This window comes from Limanda limanda, chromosome 18 (genome assembly GCF_963576545.1).
Source record: "Limanda limanda chromosome 18, fLimLim1.1, whole genome shotgun sequence".
NCBI lineage: Eukaryota > Metazoa > Chordata > Actinopteri > Pleuronectiformes > Pleuronectidae > Limanda > Limanda limanda.
Window position 1 is genome coordinate 13,253,498 of NC_083653.1, and position 24,371 is coordinate 13,277,868.

At 41.9% G+C, this 24,371-nt stretch overlaps 1 protein-coding gene across 1 annotated transcript; it reads right to left on the reverse strand.

Annotated features, from left to right (window-relative positions):
• Nucleotides 1–7,473: 7,473 nt before the first annotated feature.
• med23 (mediator complex subunit 23) lies at nt 7,474–23,706 on the reverse strand. The gene is made up of 30 exons (XM_061091224.1): nt 23,543–23,706; nt 23,008–23,039; nt 22,741–22,828; nt 22,507–22,631; nt 22,133–22,244; nt 21,472–21,570; nt 21,242–21,343; nt 21,051–21,120; nt 20,818–20,930; nt 20,635–20,730; nt 16,232–16,438; nt 15,443–15,586; nt 15,104–15,249; nt 14,688–14,933; nt 14,401–14,543; nt 13,578–13,752; nt 13,021–13,184; nt 12,823–12,947; nt 12,530–12,735; nt 12,027–12,207; nt 11,755–11,925; nt 11,403–11,619; nt 11,122–11,231; nt 10,472–10,598; nt 9,807–9,972; nt 9,639–9,711; nt 9,330–9,544; nt 9,106–9,226; nt 8,513–8,644; nt 7,474–8,052 (listed from the first exon to the last, which is right to left on the reverse strand). The coding sequence occupies exons 1-30, from the start codon at nt 23,591–23,593 to the stop codon at nt 7,819–7,821; spliced, it is 4,191 nt and encodes a 1,396-aa protein (XP_060947207.1). The 5' UTR covers nt 23,594–23,706; the 3' UTR covers nt 7,474–7,818.
• Between the last annotated feature and the right edge of the window lie 665 nt (nt 23,707–24,371).

Consider the following 24,371-nt stretch of genomic DNA (forward strand, 5'->3'; position numbering starts at 1 on the left):
ATGTCAGTAATTGCTTCCTCTTTAGCACCACTGTACTCCCCCCCCCCCCCCCCCCAACCACACAAACACACGCTTATCTTCATATTGGAGGTGGGGGCCGATACTTGTTCAGCCGATCTGAAAAAAAGCAGCCCAACTCAACCTGATTGCGAGTCTTGACTGCCAGGGAGGACAACAATCAGCATCCGGCGCAGAGGAAGTACCCCCACCCCACCCCCTGTCACTTCTATCACTCCTCTTTTCCTCTCATTTCCCCTTCTCCTTTCACCTCTGCTCCCATCATCCGTCCATCCTCTCCTCTGTCTCTCCTTCTTGTCAAAGAAATAAGATCGGAGACAAAATCCACAGTGATAGGGTCAGGAGATCATCACACACACAGACACGCACAGACACACATATGCGTGCACAATGCAAAGTATGCCCCCCCCCCCCCAGATGCACTCGATCACCATGGCAACCCTGGATGAGGAAATGGAGTGCTCTGTGTTTGTGCTTGTGTGTTTGGCTCGGAGCTTCTCATTTAGAAATAATTGAATGTGAAGGAGGAAGAATGGAGAGGAAACTTGAGCGTGCATATTGTTTGTGAGTCTGGCACTGAGGCTGCAAGTGTGTATGTGTGTGTGTGTGTTCCTGTATCTTTGTGAGGACCATTTTAAGCATAGACCCTACAGAGTGGGGACATTTCTGGTAAACTGACCGCTCCTCAATTTTTTCAATGGGGTGTTAGAATTAAGTGTAGGTTATGGTTAGGCTAAAGTTTAGGGTTAGGCATTTAGTATGGAAGGTTAAGGTTAGGGTCTGGGGGGGTAGGGAATGTATTATGTCAAACATGTGTGTGTGTGTGTGTGCAGACTACCTTGGGGGATACATTTGAGACTAAAGACCAGTGAATCAGGGACAGCTCAACTAATGGAGGACGGAGGAACAAGATACAGTCTCTTTGTGCAGAGAACAATTGTATCTTTGGTATCTACCTAATTCCACAAATATCTGTCTGTCCATCTATAAATATAGGTTGTATAGGTATTATTCGCGGTCGCAGGAAGTGCAGGGTTGAACTCAACACGTTCAAAAATTTAGTAAAGGGGCAATCAGCACCCTGCAGTCATTAAGGCCCTCACTTCCTATGTCCGTCATGATAAAATAATGAACTGAATTAAATACTGGTTGACTGAAAGGATCTGACCATGGTGCTGTAGCTAAAAGAGGCTCAGATAATTTACCCTCTAGAGATCTTGACAATCTGTTCCAAATGTCATGTTCATCTGCTTTATCTCTCAAATGTCAACCTCATGATGGGGAGGATGTCAGAGAAACACCAAAGTGACAAACATCCTCTGGGGAACATCAATGTCTGCATTTATTTATTGAAGACCAATAGGTTGAGATGTTTCAGTCTTAAGTGAAACAAGCCGCCACTGCCCATAGACTTTATAAAGATGGACGATACGACAGCTCCCCAAAAAGGAAGCAAAAAGCTATAGTTATTTAACAATATAAAAACAAGGTGAAACGTAATGATGAACAGCTGAGATTTACTCACGATGGGTTGAACATGTATTTATATAGAGCAGACACACCAATGTTTATCAACATTGATTAATTCAATTAATCTTACAGTACTTTATCCACTAATGAACTAAAGTAAAGTAGGAAGCAGTTCAATTCACCGTATTCACTGGAGATAGAGATTCAGTTGAGCAAGCATTTCCTCAAAATAATCCATTTCCCTTCTTTTTAAAGTTCATTATTTTTTGAACAAGCACAGTTGAATCAGGTAGTAGATCCTGCCCGGAATCAAAGCTAACACATTCCCACTGTACACCAGCCCATCCTCAGCTCGTGACCCTCACTGCTGCACTATATTTAAACCGGACTTCCCACGCGCAGAACACACATATGCGGCGACAGCTTCACACGACCATGCTGTGATATCAAACTCCCCGTGTGTCGACATCCCGCAGATCCTGCATGTTGCCGCGTTACATTCGAGGCCAGAGTTTAATGGTTAAGCCAAAGGCCCGACAGCACGAGCCCCTGACCTACATCTCAGACCCTACACTGTGATCATGTGATGACGCACACAGAAACAATGGGTTAATGCCCAGCGTACATGTTGATGTGATTAAGTCACAGTTGACCTTTTAAACGTGAAACTTTAATGAAGAGGAATAATCACATCAGGCTTCACGTCTTGAAAAATGAAATTATTTCATCAACATGAAGCCACTTTCCACGAGGAGGGAGTCATCACAACTGGAGTCAGGAGAGATGCTCAGGTCTCTAATGTAATTAAGTGTCAGCTTACGTAACGCTCATGTAACTCAGTTACAGCTGACCCCGTGAAGACGTAATGTAATTGAGCGAGGATGAGCAGCAATGATTGATTGTCAGTCTCAACCTTTTTTTTTCTCTTCGTGAAACACGAGGGTCTCATCAGGATTCAGACGCGGTGCTGAGGAAGAGGAGGAGGCTGATGGACTCAGACACTTCAGACAGTTTTTGCAGGTAACAGCTGATCAGGAAAGTGTTCACTCTGGTGGGAAACTGTCAAATTGGTCTCATCCTGCCCTGGCACCAAGGTGTAGTAAACACACATTCTTCCCTCTTCCTGCCCACCTCTTCTCTCAGCCCAGTTTTGGAGTCTGGTGGGATTTTTTTCTCTTCACAGTTGTGGGAACTCTAGGATTTCTCTCAATTAATTGTAAGATGTCGCCCTTAGTATGATTAGTGTCTTGAGAAATGTCACTCAGAGCACCTGCCTCCACCGAGACCCAACAGTCAATTCAAACAAGCTGCACTAAATTTCACACACTCACACATCAGTTCCTTAAATGCACCGGATTTTTTTATCAAGATCCATGAATTATTTCCTGTGAAAACTGAAAGTAAAAAAACAAAAAGCCCCATTAAAGAAAACCCTATTAAAGTAAAATGTATTCAAAGATCTCGGCCTAAATGTAATGGCTTCTTTGTTGGCCCAGGCCCAATCCTTCCACCAGGTCGTGTTTAACTCTGTTTAGTAGTTTGTGTGTAATCCTGTTGACAAACCCACACAAGCTGCTCAGAGTTAATACCTTGACTAAGGCCAAACATTAAAATTCATTTTTTTAGGATCTGTACAAAATTTCACACATAAATATCAGTATCCTAAACAGGTCTGATGTTTCTTCATCACGATCCATCAATTATTCAATTCATAATCAATACAAATGCTGTAAAACTCCATATATAACAATGTTACAGAAAAATAATTTCTGCAAAAATCTTTTAGGGTTTCTTTCCTGACCCAGCGCACATCCTTCTAAGTTTAGCAGTGATCTCTCTCCAGTAGTTTTTGTATAGTCTTGCTTCCAAACAAAAAGACAGGGGTGAAAAACATAACCTTAGAGGTAATAACACACCATTATCTTATTTCTTCAGAAAACAATGTAAAAATGGTAACACCAGCTGGACATGTTTTTTTGCTGCCTTCTAGTGGTGCAGCACTTCACCTGCTGCAGTGCTGTACTTTGGGGTGAGTCAGTAAATCAATCTTAAAATAACTCAAAATATATAAAATGATACTACAGAGTGTGCATCATATGGGCCTGTGCTCAATACAGATAATAAAATAATATCAACGATATTAGCCAACGACTAAAAGGAATGATTTCAGATAATTCCTAGACCAGAAAGGCTACTGGCAGATAACAGGCGAACAATAAATCTAATTGTGTTCAAAAGCAAAAGTCTTTGCTTAGACAAGAAATGTACCCTGTGGTTAGCGACAACAGAATATTCACAATGCAAAAAGGAACCCGGCAGTGACACCCCCTCTTATTGTATATATTGAAATGTTAGAAGCAGCAGCAAAAATATAAAAGGAATAGAGCTGGGGAGGAAAACTGCCACTCCAAGTATTATATTACAGCATCAGAGAATTCAGTACAAAAGGAAAACATACAGTTAAAATCTCAGGATATGAAGAATACGTGTGAAGCAACAATAGGAATACAAATGAAACAATCTTTAAAAGACAATTAAACAGGACACAGAACATTACATATTTGGGAATAATATTAAGAATCCAGCAGAACTGTTTGAAAAATGACTGTTTAGAAAAAACAGTAAGACAAGATTTGAACAGATGGAGTCCAATACTTAGCAGAGTGGAAACTATTAAAATGATGGTTCTTCAGCAATTTTCATTTCTATTTCGAGCCTCAAACAACATAAGACAATGGTAAATTTAAAGTCTTAATAAAACAGAAAGGAGGCTTAGGGGTTTCAATCTGGAGAGCTACGGTTATGCAACCCGAATACTTACAATAATGAAACAGAAGTCAAGTGGATCGACAGAAAAAGAAATGGCAACAATATCAATGAGGTATTTTTCTTAGGAAAGTAAGCATTAAAAAAACATTGAGATATTCTTAATATTTGCATAATGTAAACATCTGAAAATCAACATGGAATCATTGTTTCTTAGAAAAATGGCACATGATCTGGATTTGATCCAAACAGATCTGACCAAGTCTTAGAATGCTGAGCTGACAAGGGCTTAGTAGCTTCTCGCGCATACACAACACTGAAGTCTTCCCTCCAAATAAGAATTAGACCAACAGCATTTATTACGGAAGAGAAGTCACCTCATGAATCATCAAACCTCAAACAATTCAATATCTTATGCAAAACAGAAGTAAAGCTGACGAAAAGCTTTCAAATATCCATCAAGTACCTCAACTCTCCAGGACAGATAAAAGTTAACGGAATGAAAAGATTAAGAAACTAATACATCAGGATAGGATTGGAAGGACCTCGTGGAAATTTGAAGACATCACAATCAAAATACTGGAGGGAGTTTGTGTGGAAGGCGGTATAGATAATAAATGGATGGATGATGGATGACTCTCTTAAGGTTCTTTTCAATTTAACTTCACGATACACTCTTAATTCTAGCTGCTACTTGAGCAAACATTTACAACTGAAGCCTGACTCTAAATGTCAGAACCCTAGATCATCATCAATGCTCCGGCTCAAACACCCGAAGGCTCCACCTTCATTAGGGATCCTATAAGGATTTTTTTTTTTTTTTCAGGCAAATGGATTGGCTTTTTGAGGGCTTTAACATGATCGAATTCTTACCAAAATTTGCAGAAAATTAGAAACTGGTGAAAATTTACTTTTCATTTATTTTCTGTTATTTGATTTATTTTTTAATTTGGGGTTTTGTTTTTAATTTAATAATTTTTTTTAATTACCTCCTGGATTCATTTAATTTAATTTAATTTAATTTAATTAATTTTTTTTTAAAGGTGGTTGAAGTCCTGCCACTTTTAGGGGTTCAGTATCTTGCCAAGGACACTTCGGCATGCAGATGGGGATTGAACCGCCAACCTTCTTGTTGGAGAATGGCCACTCTACCACACAGGCCACATTACCTGCTCACTCCCATTAAAAATACGCACAGGAAGAAGATGGACAAATTATTGTGTGTGTGTGTGTCTGTGTCATTCTATGCTGCTTTTGATACACATTTCAGATATTGTATTTTCTACTTTACTACATATATTTGACAGCCTTACTTAAAACTTACTTTTATATTTTTGGATTTTAGATACTGGATGATTTAACATGCTTTAAAAACCTATTGTTAGAGAATAACCCAGCAGTTTCCGGCTTTGGCTTCTGACGCCTTACAAGAATCACAGTGTGGGACACACCTTCTAGTTTATATTCGGTGATCAAATAAATGACATATTGTTCCCATCAACTAGCACAAGGAGTAAGGGTCTCTCAATACTCATTAATCAAATCAAACCTCCGGCCTCCTGAACTTTTACTTTGAAGTAGGGCTGGGCAACGATTAAAAGTTTTAATCGCGATTAATCGCATGATTTCCCTGATTAATCACGATTAATCGCATTTGTATACGCAAAATCCAATAATGAATTAAAAAGTAGTGTATAGCGCAATTTTATTTTCAATGTTCTGCCATATGAACGAAAGTGCCATAACATTTGTTGTGCAAACACTTTTAACATCAGCATTTAATACAGTAGCAGTTAAATAAAATATTCAGTGTAAATCTCAACTTAACAATGTTATCAAAGCAAATACAAAATTAAAGCTCAATGCCACTGCCAGGGCATTAATGTTATCCTCTTCGTTATGAAAAATGTATACTCCTCCCAGCGTCTAACGTAGTCTGCCGAAGCCTCGCTCCGCTCGCTGTTTCGTTGAATGATTTGCTGATATCAACTGTGTGTTTTGCATTCAGGTGATATTTTAGACTGGAAGTACTCCGGTGATAAGAAAATTCACCTTGGCAGTGGCTACAAATAACTTTGGTTATGTCGACTCCGCCGTCTGGAAGAACTTTAAAATGAAAATGGCCATGTAAAAGCTCCGTAGCCTTATCCATGGTTGTTTATCCGCCAATTATTTTCTTTTTTCCGGTTCCGCAGCAGTCAGCAACAGACTTTCACAAAATAAAAGCCTGACTTTCACAATAAAACAATAAATAATCAAACCTGAGTTAATGCGAGATAAAATAATTAGTTGAGTTAAATAAGTGATGAGTTAACTCGTAATTAACTAGTTAACTTGCCCAGCCCTACTTTGAAGGTGAGCTGCCTCTCTGTCCCCCTCTGGATGTCCTCGTTCAAGTTTAGCTTCTCAGGTTGACTTCCACTTCATGCACAGACCAGGTGAGGCCTCACTACTGCACGAATCTACATCAACAACAAATCCCTGGTTATAATTTGATTTGCTGGCCCCGACAAACGCATCCAGATGATTTGGAATCAAGTCTTTCTCTCACATTTCCTTTATTGCCAATTTTCATATGGCAACAATCCCAGATTCAACTCTGTGCCAAAGTCTTAAGTATTCTTGGCAGGAGCCGGGGGCCCCTCTCTGAGTCGAATGTGTATTTGTTCAGATGGTTTTGAGAGATTCCTCTGGCCGACAAAGGAGAAATATAATAAAGCCAACAAGGTCTCTTATGTCTCTCTATCTCCGTCTCTCTCTAGGCTTTGGAAATAAAACGCATGACTGAGAGGAGGTAACTGAAGGGAACTGCAAATGTCAGGGCAGTGTTGCTGTACTGTATTTTGAATGGTACGGTGTTTTCAGAAACTGGGTCAAGGTCGTGACCTGCCTCAGTTGGATCTAGTTTGTTTGTATAATTTTTCTCCTTCAACTTAGTTTGACATTTTCATACAGGTTTATCCTTTTTATTTCTTTCCCCTCTGTCATTCTACTCGTTTAATCTTCTGATCAGAACTTACTAATTGACCCTTCACTAAAAATAAAAGATGATCGTGGACGACTTCAAAAAGAAACTAAAAAATGTTCCTGTTCTTTACAAGTGCAAAATTATTAAAATATCAAATATCAAAATATATTTTTATACTTCAAGATGCTTTATTAAACAACTTTAATTACAACTAAACCTCACATGAGGTGTACAAAAAGCAGACATTAGAATACCAAAATGTTTTTTTTAATGAGGCAACAAGATTACATACAATATAAAAATGAAATAAAAAATTCTGCCATGATTATAACAAGAGCTGCTGTTTCCTTGTGAGGCTCCAAAACCAGCCGGGGGGGGGATTATCCTAATACCTCTGAATTCATTATTGAGTGTTTTCTGGGCTTCAGCTTCTTTTACACTGCGTATTTAGAAAAAGGATGGATCTCGTTCATTTCACGTACAATATACAAATGGGATCCTTTCTACAAAAAAAAAACGTAAAAAAAAAAAAATTCAGCCAAAACTATTTGGGACAAGTGTCCATCCATGTTCCTGATCGCAACTGTCTTTTGCGCCTACATGGACGCGTGTGTGTGCTGCGTGGAGGAGGGCGAGGCCACGGCGGCGGCGACTGACGACGAGAGCGAGGAGGGCTGGGGCTGAGGGGTGGAGGAGGAAGAGGGGGCGGAGGAGGAGGCGGCGGTGACGGCGGCGGCAGCTGACGACGCGGTCTCGACGATGCTGCTGTGCGTGATGAAGCGCAGTCGCAGCTTCATGGCCGGACGCAGGGTCATGATGATTTTCTCCACCTAGAGACAGATGGACACAGACAGACAGAGGTTGAAAGAAATGACAGCAGTAACATTCATTCAAAGAACGTCACTGGTTTCGGATCACAGCCCAGATAAATACACGTATGGTTTGAGTAAAGGCTTTGTCCGTTTAATTAATGATGTGTAAAGTCTATATAAAGCCTAAGCCGCAAGCACCCAGAGAATCTACTGCTTCATCTCCTCTAATTAGCTCGGTGTCAGAGCTGGACACAGCTGGAGCAGTGTTGTTGCACAGGGGGATGACACATTCAAACTAAATTGAAAAATGGAAGCAGACCCCTGAGGAGCAGCGAGATCACAGATGTCATCTTACTTGAAAGGCAGGTGAGGACGACCTCCCTTTGTCATCTTTGTTATTTTTGATCACTTATTTTCATCCCCGTCTCCAGTTCAGTGCTGAAGCTTTAATGACAACGTGTCAAAGTAAGAAACTCACCTGCTCTTTCACACTGTCTCCAGTGTACATGTATTTAATGTGGTAGAGGAAGTCACAGATTGGGTCCATGTAGCTGAGATGTTGGCAGTGTTGGTCGACCGCCTGGAGCATCTCATAGAAGGCCACGCCGATCTGAAACATGCAGAGGGACACATTTAAAGGAGAAAAAAATAATATCTCCAAGTCGAAGGACAAAACTGAGACAATGTCTTTAAACGCAAGAAAAAAGGGGAAATTACGAAGCACATTTTCAGACATGAATTCGTGAGGATCTCCGCACAATTTGGGTCTGAACTTTCGCAGCAGGAGATTCCTGTCTAAGATGCATTCACAACAAACCTCTGCTGCAGAGATCACGTTTTGTTTACAGCACATCCATACTGGCGTTGGCTCCTATCACCACAAACTCTCTAGACATCTTCTGTGACATCTGTGTTCTTACATTCTGCTGAGTTTTAATTAATGGGCGGAGCTTTTCACTCTGACCTTGGTATGTTCTCACATGCAGCTTCTCCAGAGAATGTCAGGAGATTATCCGGAGTTCAGTGCATTATACTTATTCAGTCATATTTAGTCAAAGTGTGTGTGTGTACCTCCAACATGCATCGTGTCCTCTCCTGCTGGAAGCGCTGCAGGAACGGACCCACCAGGTGATACACGTAGAGTAACTGGAACTCAGTCTGGACGACGGGTTTCAGAGTCTCTGACAGGAATCTAAACACGCACACAAGTTAATAATGATACGACAATCAGAAATGAAACATTGAGAGTAGGAGCAACAAAGCAACCAGCCTGAGACCGAGGAAGACTTCCTTACTTGGGAATCAGAGACAACTGTCCGATGGATGAGTGGTGCCACACGGCGTGCGCCAACGCGAGCACATAGCTACAGTTCATCTCGCTGTAGCTCTGGTGGCAGGCTGTGAAGTCCAGCAGGGCGAAGGGATACCCCGCCCACTCGGTCTCCGTGGTCAGACACGGGGAGCTGATCACGGACACGATGCGGTCGTGGAGAACGATCCAGTACGGCTCCTGAGATGGGGGAGCAGAGGGTCACGGTGAAGGAACTCAAAGCGACTTCATCACACAGTAAATGACAGTGAAGATCTTTGTGAGAGTTTCTTACAGGAAGTGCAGTGATCACCAGGCCGATGGCGTTCATCCAGGCTGTGACGCTCTCTCTGGGAACCAGGGGTTGGCTAAAAGGTAAAAGAAGAACTCACACTGTCATGAACAATTCAGAGACGACGCAATAACACTCAGAGATGTTACTGTTTAAAAATGGCAATCATACCTCTTCAACACAACGTTGAGCAGAGCGTTGCCGACCTCTTTCCCCGGCACGGCCAACGCCATCAGCTCCACGCAGGTGACGTGCAGGGCGTGGGCGGCTGGGTTGGGGAACTCATTAAACCGCCAGTCGCAGTTAGGGAAAGGACCCGGTGACTTTCCCGCCATGGGTGAGAAGGAGTTAAGGGCAGTTGAAAGGCAACGAGGTTTAGCAGCGACACTGTTTTAATTAAAGGCCTCTTCTCTGGATGAACTTAGATTAAAGTAACTGCAGATGCACCAACAATTACTGTCTCAAATTAAAACAAAGAGGCTCTGAGGGAGAGGAGACGTATCAGCAGTAATATAAATATATTATTCAGGTACAAGTGAGGCCTGGGATTTCCTGTTTGCCAGAAGTAGAGCGCGAACTGTGAGAAAAGTAACCCAAAGCCAACAGTCATTTAGTTTGTTATGTCCAAACACAATCTTAACTGTTACTTTGTCCCTGACATGTGAAGTGTGTAGGAACATTTCTATAAATAAACCTAAGAAAAATAAATAAAATCAGCCAAGCCAATGTGAAAGATCCAATTTCTTTTTTGCAAAACCCGGCTTGGTGATCCACAGTCTGCCCAGCATCAGGGTGATGTTGTCATTCTCTAATAGGACGAGATTAATCAAGGATATTGTCCACCAGGCGTCCAATCAGCTTGCAGTAGTAGGTGTCATCAGGGATCCACACGTTGTCCTCTCTGGGGTTCATGCCGAACTTCAGATAGGTTTCACTCAGGCACCAACCTGGTGTCCGGTTGTCCTGTGAAAACAGCACACGAGTGAAAAAACTGCTGCTGATAACAATTAATAAAGATGATCTACATGTAAAATTATGTGTGTGACTTCCCTCTATAGATGAAACAGTATGAAAAATCAATATCAGGATAAGTGTCTAAAAACACTGTGATAGATCATATAACTGTATTCTTTTTAAAGTGTGCATAAACATTCAGAGCTCAAGTTATTCATATATATAAATACATATATATGCAGTCTAAGTGCCCCCTTTCAAATAGATTTTCTTTCTGTATATTCTGCACACATGGTGACTTTCAGCTCTTATAGAACCAACATACAACCTCTCAGACTCAGTCCTCAGGAGGCGCCTGCACTGTCATGTTTTCATTGATGTGAAACAAACCCACTTTGCACGCTGTGTCTGGCAGACGGTTGCTAACAGTTTTAATCATGTAAATTTGAAATGGTAATATGACCCTTGGGGATTTTGACTGTGGTTTTCAGTGAAACCAGGAGCCGTTTCCTCCCCAGTTCCCTCTACATACCTTCAGTGAAGACATGATGGCGTGCACCAGTTTCCTCTTCAGGTTGGTTCGGTCTCTCAGGTGTCGCTCATAGTAGTGAAGTGTGTTGTACAGGTAGGTAACAGGGCGGTCTGCACACAAACACAGCAGTAAACACAAAGACTTAAAAAAAAATTAAAATCCCAGGAGATTGCCCTTCTTCCTTTTGTCATGCTTTATCCATGTATTTATGCTACTGCTCTTTTCTTGAACAAAATCATCTGTACTACTTAGCTTTTTATTTGCTGACAGCCTGTACTCACCATGGAACTTGTACAGTCCTCCCAGATGGTCCAGCAGCGTTTCCAGAGACTTGGAGACGGGAAGAAGCTCCAGGAAGCGGTGGATCACGATGTCAAAGACGGGCAGGAAGCGTAGACACACGTTGCCAAAGTAGATTGGCAGGTACTGAGGCTGCAGCTGCATGGGGGGGTTGACTTGGTCTGCAAGGCCCTCAAAGTACAACTTCTCTGGGTATTTCTGGAAGGAAAACAACAAGTACATAATTTAATTGAGCTATAATAACATTACATTTTAATCAGACTTGTCCTTGCTGTCATTTTGTATCATTCCATATCAATTTGTCAAAGAGTGAGATTTTTGTAACGTGCATACCTTGTGGTAGGTCATGTGTTTGTTGTGCCAGTCGCTCTGCAGCCAGTGCTCGGGAGCGTTCTCCTTGACAAAATCGTTGACCCGGTTCCTGAAGTCGTTGGGCTTCAGCAGCAGCAGCTGGATTATGAAATAGCAGACCTGAGCCTCGTTGCCCTCGTGGCTACGCATCGCCTGGAAGGAGAAGAGCAGAACGACACACAGATCTCGTCATGTTCACCGGAAATTCAGGTCTTATATGTCTGTCTTGTACCAATTGACGTGTGTGTTCTCACCAAACACAGAATGAGTCTGTCCAGTGTGACGATGTTGTATTTCCAGACCATGTCATTGAGTATTTCGATGCACTTGTTGAGCTGCTGTCCGCCGGCTGAGGTCGAGAACTCGTAGACGAGGAAGTCCGCAAACGTGCGCACGTGAGCCACGAGCGCCCGAGCCCCGATTCGCTCCAAGACCCTGAGGGACACAAAGTCAGGAGATACCGTCACGCCATCCTCCCATGGCACAACATCTGTATCCGATCGATTAGATACAGATGTCACGTCGTGAACAGGCCAATTAGTGTGAAATTAAAAATGCCTCAAACATCCTTAGTGAGATGCATCATTAACAAATGGAGTTATGATCAGTATCAACCCTCATTACTTTCACTGGTGTTCAATGGTGTGTAATAAAATACCGTAGTGACTGTACACAATAAGTATATGTTGGGTGAATGTGTATCTGATGGGTCTTATCAAAGGAACCAGAGATGTGACACCAAATAGTGACAGCCCACCTGAAGCCTATCTGGTTTATGTGGTCCGTCTCCAACAGCATCTTCCACAGCAGACAGAGGAAGAGGGGGGGCGAGCCCTGCATGGAGAAGTGAGTGATAATGTCGTTCTCGTTGGCCATGGATTTCCACTTCCTGTACTCCTCTTCCACGTTCTTCTTCAGGTTGAAACGGGATTCCTGAGGCACGTTGTTCTGCTTGAAGAACGCCTGGAGGGAAGAGACAGGATTAAGTTTCATTTGGGGGGAAATAAATTAGTCTGGGTGGCATTAACGCCAAAGTGAACATATCTGCACCTGTAGTGGAGCCGGGAAGCAGGACAGAGTGTGTGAGGCCCAGTTATGAGGCGTGAAGGTCATGATGGTCTGGAGAATATCTTTACACCAAGTGCCATGGATGGAGTCGGACCCTGTGAAAAAATCTACATACAGACACAAAATGTAAGACAAGTCCACCGACACTGTAATAAAAGAAACGTCCAGAGTGAGCGCTACCAGTGACGTGTGTGGCTCTGGCCAAGGTGAGGATCAGGGCTCGGTTCAGTTCCTCAGACTCGGCCGACAAAACCGTCTTGGGGTCATTCAGGAAGCGTGTGAACTGGGGCTGTACCTCGGAGCTTCCCAGCGCCGTGATCAGCCGCAGCGCTGTGCTCTCGACACTAAAGACAGAGGCATAAAAACAGGGAAATAAAGCAAGTAGAGACACTATCAATCTTTCTATTCTTTCAACAATCTTCAAATTTACTGGAGGGGTTGCATCAATTCATTCCTAATGAAAGTGTTATTTGTAATTGGACGACAGGGAAATATTAGTAGCTGGAATAAATATAGCTAATTGTACTAACAGCTAAATCTTAAAGGAGACATAGATTGAGGAATCTAGAGGAAATAATAATCACATCCCAGTCCGTTACATACAGGATTAAACCTATTTCTAGCTGTCAGAGAAAACATTGCTTCTTGGGTTTCAGAGGTGACGTTAGATCAACAGCTATTCACTCAGTCTGAGTAAGTATGCTGTATATATGAGAATGTATGCGTGTGCACATTACCATAGATGCAGCTGATTCTGGTTGGTCTGGGGTACGGCAGCCAGACTGTGCAGATGACTCAGCAGCTGGACTCGGTAGTGCGGCTGGATGTGGTGCATCCTGTAGCTGAACATCTCCAGCAGAGTGTGAAGGATTCCCCACGCGTGACACTTAAACACGTTGGGCAACAACTGGCCTGAGCAGACGAGAGAGAGAGTCACGTTATTCAGCTCATGTCGGTTCCCCCCCCGAAGACACAAATCGATGTTGAATATAAATGTCCTGAGGTAGGCTGTTCACAGCAGTACTGACTGAAGACAGACTGGGTTGGGACACGCTGGAGATTATCTACAAATTCTGAAATTATAGTGGACGCATTAAGATGGATGTCTATTCTTTATTGTCATTCATCCTAATGTTCACAAGAGACTATTGTGCAATTATGGGATACTAGACACTTGGTTGAGACTTTAACTTGCTGCTTTTTCTCAAGTCACACTCGCACACAGTCCTGCTATTAAATATATTGAAATGTTCAAATTCAAGATATACATTCTAAAAGCCTATCAGATCATTTGAGGTAGCCTGCCTTGTGATCCAGCAGAGGGCGCTCAGTATCAGTTTGACCCATTCACTGTTTATGAGGATGGATGACTGCTCCCTAAGAGGGTCTTTATCGCTACCTGGTGGCTGGCTGCGGTATAACTCATAAATCCCATTATGGGGGGCAGATTTAGTGATTTGGGGGCTGCAGGTAAACAACAACACAGTAAAAGTCAATCATATTGATCTGTTCAAAAAAGTACAGTTTCTTACTCGTCACAGTGGATTTAAATGTACTCACTGATGAACCCTTTGATGCCCAATGACTCGATCTCCATATAGACCAGGAGTCTGCTGTATGTCTCCACCAGTGCAGGGGCCAAGGCAAGTATGGATTTGGCATGAGCCAATTTTATCACCCGTGTGGCGATGCTGTGGATCAGACTGGAGACGGCAACACTCAGAATCAAAAAGAGGCGATGGGGAAGTGAAACATATTCATGAAACAATCAGAAAAGCTTCCTCCCAAATCCAGCGTCTTTCTTAACAGTGTTTTACTACTTCAGTACTTTGTAGAAATCTTCCTACCTCATTTTTGCGTGTACTGTGAGTGAATCCAGCAGGTTCATGGGCAGCGGTGTGACTGATCCTGATGCTGTACAGTTGGTGCCGGGCAGGTTGATCTTCATAGATCCGTTTCCATAGATGGTCTCCACTAGGACGCCCATCGGTAGAGTGAAGCAGTCGGAGTTAGTGCTGTAGGCGTTGCACAGCAGGGCGATCTTATAGTCGGACATGCCCAAAGTCTTGTTACGCAGAGACTGCTGGAGAAACCTAACAGAAAAGACCGATTACAGAGACATTACACAGCCGGTCTAGATGAAGTGTCATTGTTAGTTTGGGTTAAATTGGAATAATGATGGGTAAATTTGTGGTACAGCACACACTCATGGTAGAGCACAGTGATAAAGACACTGAGGTCAGAGTACTTTAAAGATACATACTCATGGTGTAGTTTCAGAGAGTGGGGGATGGGAATCTGCAGTTTGGAGTTGTCATTCTGAGCTTTGCGGTTGAGGTGGATCCAGATGCAGGTCATGGCAAAGGAATGAGTCGACTGTGGCTTGTTGATGTCAGGAACTGGGATGCACTGAGGCGGGAGAAAACATACAGGGATAAGAGAAGAGATCACTGGCACTACTACACACTACTACTTCTACAACTGAAGCTATACTACTGCCAATACACGCTTCTGACAGCACTATAAAATTATTTAAGCAAATGTATAAATTGAACAATTATGATCGTGTTGAAATCAAAAGAGCTTCTTGGTAGACGTGTACCTCTTTTTCTGGGTAAAGCAGGTCGAACAACTTCATGACGGGCAGGAAGTCAGCCAAGGCGTTCTTCTGAATACTTCCTGATATGAACTGTAGCAAGACCCACATCAGGTGATCTCTCCCTTTAATAAGACCTCTGCCTGCAAGCTGTAGGAGAAAAGGAGCGAGTTACAGAAATACAGAAAGCATTTAATCATTTTAAGAAAATATGCAAATATTATTCCACGTTTTTGTTCTGCTTCTTGTATGCTATTATTCGATATGTTTTAGTTCCCTATATTATATATATGATCATGTTGTCTATGTTATCAGGGTAATCTGAAAGCACATGCAGCTGGAGATGTTTTATATATATATAGATATATACATATACTCTGCTTAAAAGTTTAGTTTGCATTGCCCATTTTTGTTTTAGAGAATTTATCTTTTTCCTTTAAGACTTGTTCCCTCTCGGTTGAGTTCAGCCAGCAAGGTATGTTTATGAGTCATGCATATTTATCTGCGTGCTTATTCTGTGCATTGTCAAGTATTTAAATAGTTTGACTGTGGATTGAATGATTGTGATGTCGACAGGAGTTGAACTGAATAAATCCATTAGTAACATAAGAACTATGGTGTGGTGTATTTCCTAAAGAGATTGGGCTTAATTTTGTATTTATCAACATTTCCTAGAAGTTTAAGGGGCTGTAGAGCTGATTCAGTGTTGATTTTACATGGGTTGTATGTGTGTGACTGGTGCAAACTATAAACCGAGCTTCCTGCAAACTTCTCCATTCCTATCTCCTCCCTCACCTTCTGATGTAACGACAGCACCATGTGCGGGAAGCTTGCGAACTGAAACAGCACAAAGAAGATGAGCTGGGAGGAGAGGTGCTGCCACAGCAGCTGGCTGGTTCCTCCGATGTCGGCGTCAAAGTGTTCCTCAGTCTCGGAGCGCTCCATGGCGTACACAACCAGGTCCACCAGCTGCTCCTCGAGCACCGGGCAACGCTGCTTATGCTGGCAGGGGGAGGAGGGGAGTGTTAAGGGATAAAGAAAAAAACAGTGGGCAGGAGAGGAGACAGTTGGAGTTAAATAGGGAATAGAAAAGAACAACATCCAAGACAAGAAATAGGGGGGAAGGAAACATGAAAAGACAGAGGGGAAAGAGAGGGCAGAAGAAAGAAAGATGGGGGAGGAAGAGAGGATGGTTATCATCAATATACTTTATCACACAACACAACACTATATTTTCTCCAAGCAGCAGATATTGATGCATTAAACCCTCCCACCCCTTGCATGCTGGACTGCATCTCCCTCCTGCTCCTGTCAGCTGGACAATCCTCCTGTGGCCGTACTTTCACATTTACCTTTACCTCCAGATCCCCTTCTAATGTACCTGTGGTGTAACTATGTCAGAGAAAGAGTTTTGCTACAGCTTAGGCTCCAGTGCACACAAGAGGTTGCAGAAATGTTACTCTATGTCTTATATAGAACTAGAGAACCAATCACAAGCGACTGTTCTGTTGTTTATGGATAATTGTGACATTTGAAACTCAAGCTTCAGCTGCTGATCAACATTAAACTCATGGTTTATGTGAGTTAAATCCACATGAGATACATGAGTTAACATGGACATATCTGTCATTTCACCAAAAGACCGCAGTTGAACTGGCTGACTGAAACATGGATCATCCTAGAGACAATCTGAGTATATTGAAGTAAATAAACAGATGCAAATATGTTTTATCACAGCTGAAGTCTTGAAGAAGTACAACATGTTTTTCCGGGATCATCGTGTAGTTTTCCATATGCAGAATAACTGCTGATGTTTGGTTTATCTGAGCAAGATTTATAACTGGGACTTTCAGTGAAAGACAGGAGGAAAAGTAAAGAGTGGAGGGGATTGAACGGCTGGAGACAGGGGAGGTAGATAGTGAGGGAAAGGCAGGTTAATTATGAGATATTAACGCCTCAGGGGCCATGTAGTAGAGTGGGGTTGAGTGCTTTCTTCCACGTGAGCTATAGTTGGCATGTGGAAGACTGGGTAGACATGTTTTTTATCTATTGCAGCATTATGCACCTCAATTGTTGAATTGAAAGTAGATACTCTAACTTGCTATTGACAGAGCAGGAGTGAGGATCTCTGCACTGCAGGACTCAACAGAGGCTGTCATCATATTACTGGGACACACAGCACGGACTGAACAGCACAGCACGGCACGGCACAGCACAGAACCAAACACCAAACCAAACAGTGCAACGCATTCCTGCATGCAGGCTAACGGGTTTGAGAAGGTGGGGAGAAGGTGGGGAGCTGGTGCAATTGGAAGGAAGAAGAGGAGTGGTGAGGGTGTCACTGCTCATCTCCTGCCCCAAAACACACATACGCACACACTCACACAGAAAGAGAGGGAAGGCAGGAGAGAGACGGAGAGAAATAGAGAGGGGTCCACATCAACAAAAGAAATCAACCAAACACCTTACCTAGTTACTTCCAAACCCCAGTGTCCTACCAACATTAAAACCCCCCGACCAGTGGCTGGTCAATAATCTCACCTATCACCTCCTAACATCCCAACCACTGGGAGGATGTCTTCTATTTATTCTAGTCCCAAACAAACCATAAAAAACATCTATGAAAAATAAAAGTGTCCTGTGTCTGCCATGAACAGTCAATGTCTGACTCTGTGCTTAAAAGAATTTCACAGCCCAAATCCTCGATATAAGACTCGACATTAGAGTGTCTAGTCGGTGGCAACTGATGAACCACAGATTATGTGTGATTGCATTTTGGAATTATGCCAGGATATTTAAAATAATAGTAATAATGATAATAAACCAAAAGTCTGCAATTTCAATAAACAATTGTGACCATAGGCAGTCGGTAGACTGTAAGTTGATTTTTCTATAGAGGTTTTTGGTGGCGTTAGTATTCAGGATATTTTGTCTTTATTTCAAGATGCGTCATCCATCTTTTCAAAAAGTCTATGGCCACAATATGTGAGACAAATATTCCTGGTTAATAAACGGGAGTTTGATTTTTTTTCATTGGCATTTGTGTCATTATATTATCTTATTTATTACTTTATAATGAGCTTCTGAGACAAAAATAAAAGTCTCCCTCGTATCAATCGTTGAAAACAAAAACAGCCCTAACAACCCTTTGTCGTCTTTCATTAATGCGCATCATTAACCAGTGAACATCATGCAACACAAGTCAGAGTTCACTCATCGAGTCAGACAGCCAATCAGAATCACTCACCAGAGGACCTGGGCAAAACACTGAACACAATACAACTGACTGGCACAGTTGATATTTGAAGAAATAAGGTTTGCAAACGACTGAATTGCGTCAACAAAGCATTAAAAGAGAGTTTAGACTGGAAGTTGAAAAGTAGAAGATCCACAGCCCCACAGTGCAGATTATTAATGAATCTCATTATAGTTCACTGCATTGTAAAACCCAGCCAGCTTTCATAAAAATATTAATAATTAGATGATAATAAATTCCACTGTGGACTTTCTGATCATTTTTACTGTAAGTGGTGCACAATCTCCGTGCTACTGTTGACTAGCTTTTGCACTATAGTTGTTCAGGTTAGTCATGTGGTAGTCTGTCAGGATCTTTGCCATGAAGCTAGAAGTCTCTTGATTTTCAAGACGCGATTACATGATATTGCAGCTCAAGTCAATACCAATAGTTTTTGCCCAGGTCACTGCAACATAAAGCAGCAGCATGAGGTCAGACGTGAGAGGACCTGGCTAACAACAGGCACGGACCAGACTACATCCATACATGCAGTGCAGCAGGACTTGAAATGTCAGCAGCAGGGTTTAATGTGGTAAATGCTGTCAGTTTATCAGATGGAACCACAGACTGTGAACAACAGCTGGGATTTAATAAACTGAGACTAGATGAACATAATCAGCAGCTCAGAGCTGCCTCAGTCATCATCAGGCAGCTAGATGCTGTATGGGTGTCTTTATATGTTGATCTTATATATAACAGATATCACAATAAGTCGCAGAAGTCGAAATTGAAAAAAATGTCCCAGATTTCCCGAAGTCACCCTACTCCTTATTAACCTTATAAATTTATCAATTAACAGTGTGTATGGTCAACACTGTACCTGTTGCAACCTGTTCATCATACACTATCAACCTGCCTGTCTATTTGTGTTCATACTCAGTCCATCAGTATATCAAAGCCCTGCTGTGACATTTCAAGCTCTGTTGGCATTTCTCCTTTTACTCCATTTAAGAATGTCTTTTCTTTTTTCTTTTGTTTGATCAACTTTCCAGTTTCTAGGCCATGATCTGTGCGCCTCTTAAGCTAAGCGACCAAGGGGCAGGTTAGTTGGTAGGTCAGGTGACCTGGAAGAGGAACAACGACATACCTGGGCAATGTTCAGAGTCTAGAGAGCGCATGGCAGAGAGACAGACAAAGACAACACACAACCAGAGGACAAAAGAAAGAGAGAGAGAGAGAGAAACAAAGACAGAAGGAAGAAGAGACAGAGAAGGGAGAGAAAAAAAGGAGAGACAGAGAGAAAAGTGGTGACTAAGGAGCTAGATTGTTTACTGTCCGCACGGCTGGTGTCAACTCAGCTGATTCAAACATGCAAAGTGGATTCTGGGTTATTTGCTCAGGGTTAAAATATAAAGGAAAAAGTCAATTTACTGTATTGATTATGGTTTTGTGTTAGCAACAGACTTTCTGTAAAACAGTAGCTGTTCAAACGATGGCTGTGCACGGTGAGATGAGCTGAGTTGAGACTGCATGAACCAAACAGGGCAAACTAACACCAGTGCATATGGGTCAAGCATTGGTTTGCTTTACATATAGTCTTGTAAACAGTAGCTGTGTTACCAGGGCAACAAGTGATGAGAGGGGTTTATGGGAGTAACAAGGAAAAAGAGGAGAGACATGAAGAACAGACGTGGGTATAGATGAACAGAAACAGAAGCTGTGAGATAACTAGGGTGACAAACTAAGGTATAAACAGGATGGGAAAATTAGGGACAAGGAGCAGATATGAGGAGACGAATGAAAACAGAGGAACAAGAGGAAGAGGAGGAGCACAGAGAGTTTGGGACTGCAACAAAAGAAAGGGTTGAGTCTATGAAGAACGTTAAAGGGACAGGACACGATAAAGGGAGGAGTGCCTGGTACTGTGAAAGCGAAAGTGTAATGGGGAGCGAGGTTGTTTTACCTGTTTGTTGAGTCCTAACATGTTGCACACCATCTCTCTTGAGTACGGCTGTTCTAGCACATACCGCAGCAAGCCTGTCTGGGGCTCAAACAGGTCCTAGATTAAAAAGAAAACATAAATACAAATATTGTTTTTCTGAGGATGTGTGTAGGTGTGTGGTGTGTGTGAATGAACGGATGTTACCTTGTCAAAAGGCAGCATGCCTTTCAGGGGGAAGCAAAGAGTAGTGGGGTCTAATTTCCAGGAGTTACAGATGGCCCCACTATTATTCACTACTGGCAACAGGCTGCATCGTCCTGTGGGCACACACATTCACACATCAACAGAAAGTGAGGTGAAGCAGCCTAAATCTATATTTGTGTGTCCTTATAGTTGTTAACATGTATTATGTATTTTGTAAGCTGCCTGTCTCGTACCACAGATGGAGTTGATTCTGGCAGTGGGTCTGAAACTGTCCACAAAGTCTGATATCAGACTGCCAAGTAGCTACAAGAGAGACACACCCAGAGATACAAAGAAGGTATGGACAGACGATGAAATAAGAGCGTTAGCTACACACATATGTAACTGCACACATGCACACAATCAACAAGAAACACACACTTACCCAGTGAGAGAGCTGTCCCTCTGGATACAGTTTTCTGATTTCTGTTATAGAGAAATAGGCTGGCAGGAGGCAGGCGTTTCTGTCCAGGATATACTCTACTACCTTAAAGAATAAAACGTTAACGTGATGTAGTTGGCCTGCTTACGAAAACTATTCCAATGGGTCATTAAAAAAAAAAAAAAATTACAATGAATTATATGTTAAAAAGTAAAAGATGGAATGACAGGTACCTCTCTGGCAGCCAGAAGCTGCTGGACTATAGCTGAGCTGACAGTAGTTGGAATGGTCTGAATCTTTTCCAAAAAAGTTTTCAGCAGGTCGCGAACACCCTAAAACCCACAAACACCTTGGATTATATTCAGTGATTTAAGACTTCAATTTTTTGCGGCTGTCTGTTTGGAAAGCCTGACACCCAAACAGAAGATTTGCATTTTGCAAGATGCTGGTTAAAAGCCACTGAGTCTCAAGAGACATTGGTTTACATCAAGGAAGTTTTGGATTAATTTATAACAGCTTTAAACAATAAGAACATGTTTGACATAGACTGGAATTTCCAGCTGGGGCAGTCTCAATTAGGAACAGTCTCCAAATAGAGTCAATAAACTCTATTGAATTTGGCGCATGAGTTGTAAAACTGGGAGTATGACCTCCAGTTGACAGCAGCATATGGTTTCTAGGAGAAACATTCACTACAGCTACACAAAAACTGAAAACAAGTGATGAGACTGATGCTGTAATAATGTCATAATAAACACGTCATAATAAAAAGAAAAATGCAGAGATTACAAAAGGAACATTTTATTGAAGGACGTCATCACTGAGCCTGCTGATGATGACTTGTCTAAACTCTGCTTGTGTATGTGTGTGTGTGTGTGTGTGTGTGTCAGAGACCTTGTAGTCCACCCCTCCGATGATCTTGCGGATTAGTTTGAAAGTTAGCGCCCACAACTGAGTCCTCTCCCACTCCAAGCTTTCTGAGCTGATCAGAGCGACACACACCATCCTGGAGACAGAGGAGGAGATTCATTAATTGGAGGATTAGTAACAATGGAACAGGATAACAAAAAGAGCTCCAACACACAATGAACCCGTTTAGATCTGGCATCAGCTGCAAAAAGCAAATGTGTCCTGGACCTACCTGTATGAATATGAAGGACCTGCTATTCAGCTGACGTCCTCTGACCCACTACAGTTTCACAATGAATCAGACCTATTTTTTTCCCTCGTGTCCGTAAGGTGACATGCATTTCTAAGTGTGTCTGTACCTTGGTGTTAACAGGCTGGTCTCCACAGCCATTGCAAGACAGTCATAGAGGAAGGAGATTCTTTTGGGGCTGTGCTGGCTGTGAATAAACCGCACTATCCACTGTACACACTGTTCATGAGACTCCTGCAGAGAGACAAAACAAATAAATTATCTAATCTTTAAACGTGTGCGTGCAGGTGTGTGAGTGTGTGTGAGTGAGTGTGTGTGTGTGTGTGAGTGTGTGTGCACTGACCTGTGGTAGTGTTCCCCAGTATTGTCTGAAGGCTCCAAGACAACTGATCAGTTTAGTCCTCTCATCCTCTGGAGAGTCCATACACATCCTTAACCACAACACAGTTCTTATTATTATATGTATTTGTTATAGAAGCAAAGAAACAATAAAATGCACTATACACATATAGTGCATTTTTGTACATTTCATTCAGGATAACACAGACTAACATCATCACAAAAACCCTATTTAAACTAAATGATGAGAGCAGATCAGGAGTCATCTTACCCAGCGAAGGCCTCTTCGATCATCTCAGTTTTCTGAGAGGAGAAGAAAAAAAAACAGGTAAAATATTATGCAGAGTCTTTGGAGCTCTCTCCATCTTTCTTTCTGAAAACAATAACCTCGTGATTTAACACGCTGCACTATCAGATCAGTGTAGCATGCAACCCTACCTGCTGCAACACAACTGATATTTGCAGAGTATTGTCTTATTCAAAGGGAGGGGAATATCTGTTGGCAGTAAAATGTGTAATGGATGAATGATAAGAAGTTGAAATTAGGTGCTAATTAGAGTTATTAAACACGAGTCTGGAGCCTCCATTGTTTTTAAATTATGAGCCCAGAATGATGAACACGTTATATTTCCGGCTGTTACAGTTTAAGCTAGCTGGAAAACGTAACTGTACAAAAAAAAACGTTGGAAAGTACGTATTGATTGAAATATTTATAAGCAAACCCATCATACGTCAATTGGGCTGACGCTGAATGGGATGCTAACAACTAGCTCGCTTTACAACCCGTTCATGAACGTGCACGTTACCACAACATCTTCAAAGATGCTCTGGAGCTGCGTCTCCATCGACAGCGCCATGTTTGCGTCCAAATGAGCAAATATCCTGTTTACTTTAGCGAACCATTACACATGTGACCGGCTAAATTGTCCGGTTGAATCCTCTGGACCAGCTAAAGGCTAACATGATGCACCAGGATGAGAGCGCCGTGACGTGCGCAACAGCAAAAACAATCCGGAGAGACAACAAGGCCAGAAACTACTCTGTTCCGCTTCATCAGACGATCATTATGTGTAACCCTGTAGTTATGTTAAATATTGATACCTATAAAATGAATACAGATTAAATATACATCACATAGTTTACAACTGAACGTCTTAAAAATCTAAAGTTAGACCCAGTTGTGAATTTGCAAGCATCGCCACATGTCGAACACTAGGTGTCGCTATAATAAGATGTTTTCACGTTTTATTGTCGCTCCCTCTTTTCTACCTGGTCCCCTATCGTCTTGTGGAGGTGGATTCTAATATTGAAATTATTTGTTCTGAAGATGTGAACTAGTTTTCATATGTTGACAAATGCAATAAGTTTTTTGTGAATCCAGTGTCTGCAGCTACACACTGTATTACACATTAATGCAAACAATTTAAAATGGATAAATTCTTCTTCTTATTATAGTAATAAAAGATTTGGTGACAAAAAATGTCAGCGTAAAGAACCTGAAATTATAAGCCAAGTATTCTATAAACACTATATTTACACTTTTATAAATTACATGTAAGGTCCCTTTATTTACTCTGTTTGGTTATTTAACACTTGTACTTACACGACCATATATTTTGTAAGACGTGTACATTT

Excerpts from the sequence above, each read along its gene's own strand:
- med23 (XM_061091224.1), bottom strand. The coding sequence starts at position 23,593 with ATGGCGCTGTCGATGGAGACGCAGCTCCAGAGCATCTTTGAAGATGTT. Across the intron at positions 21,344-21,471 it reads AGCTTCTGGCTGCCAGAGAG|GTAGTAGAGTATATCCTGGA; the intron begins GTACCTGTCATT and ends TTATTCTTTAAG. Across the intron at positions 16,439-20,634 it reads TGTTAGGACTCAACAAACAG|CATAAGCAGCGTTGCCCGGT; the intron begins GTAAAACAACCT and ends TCCCCCTGCCAG.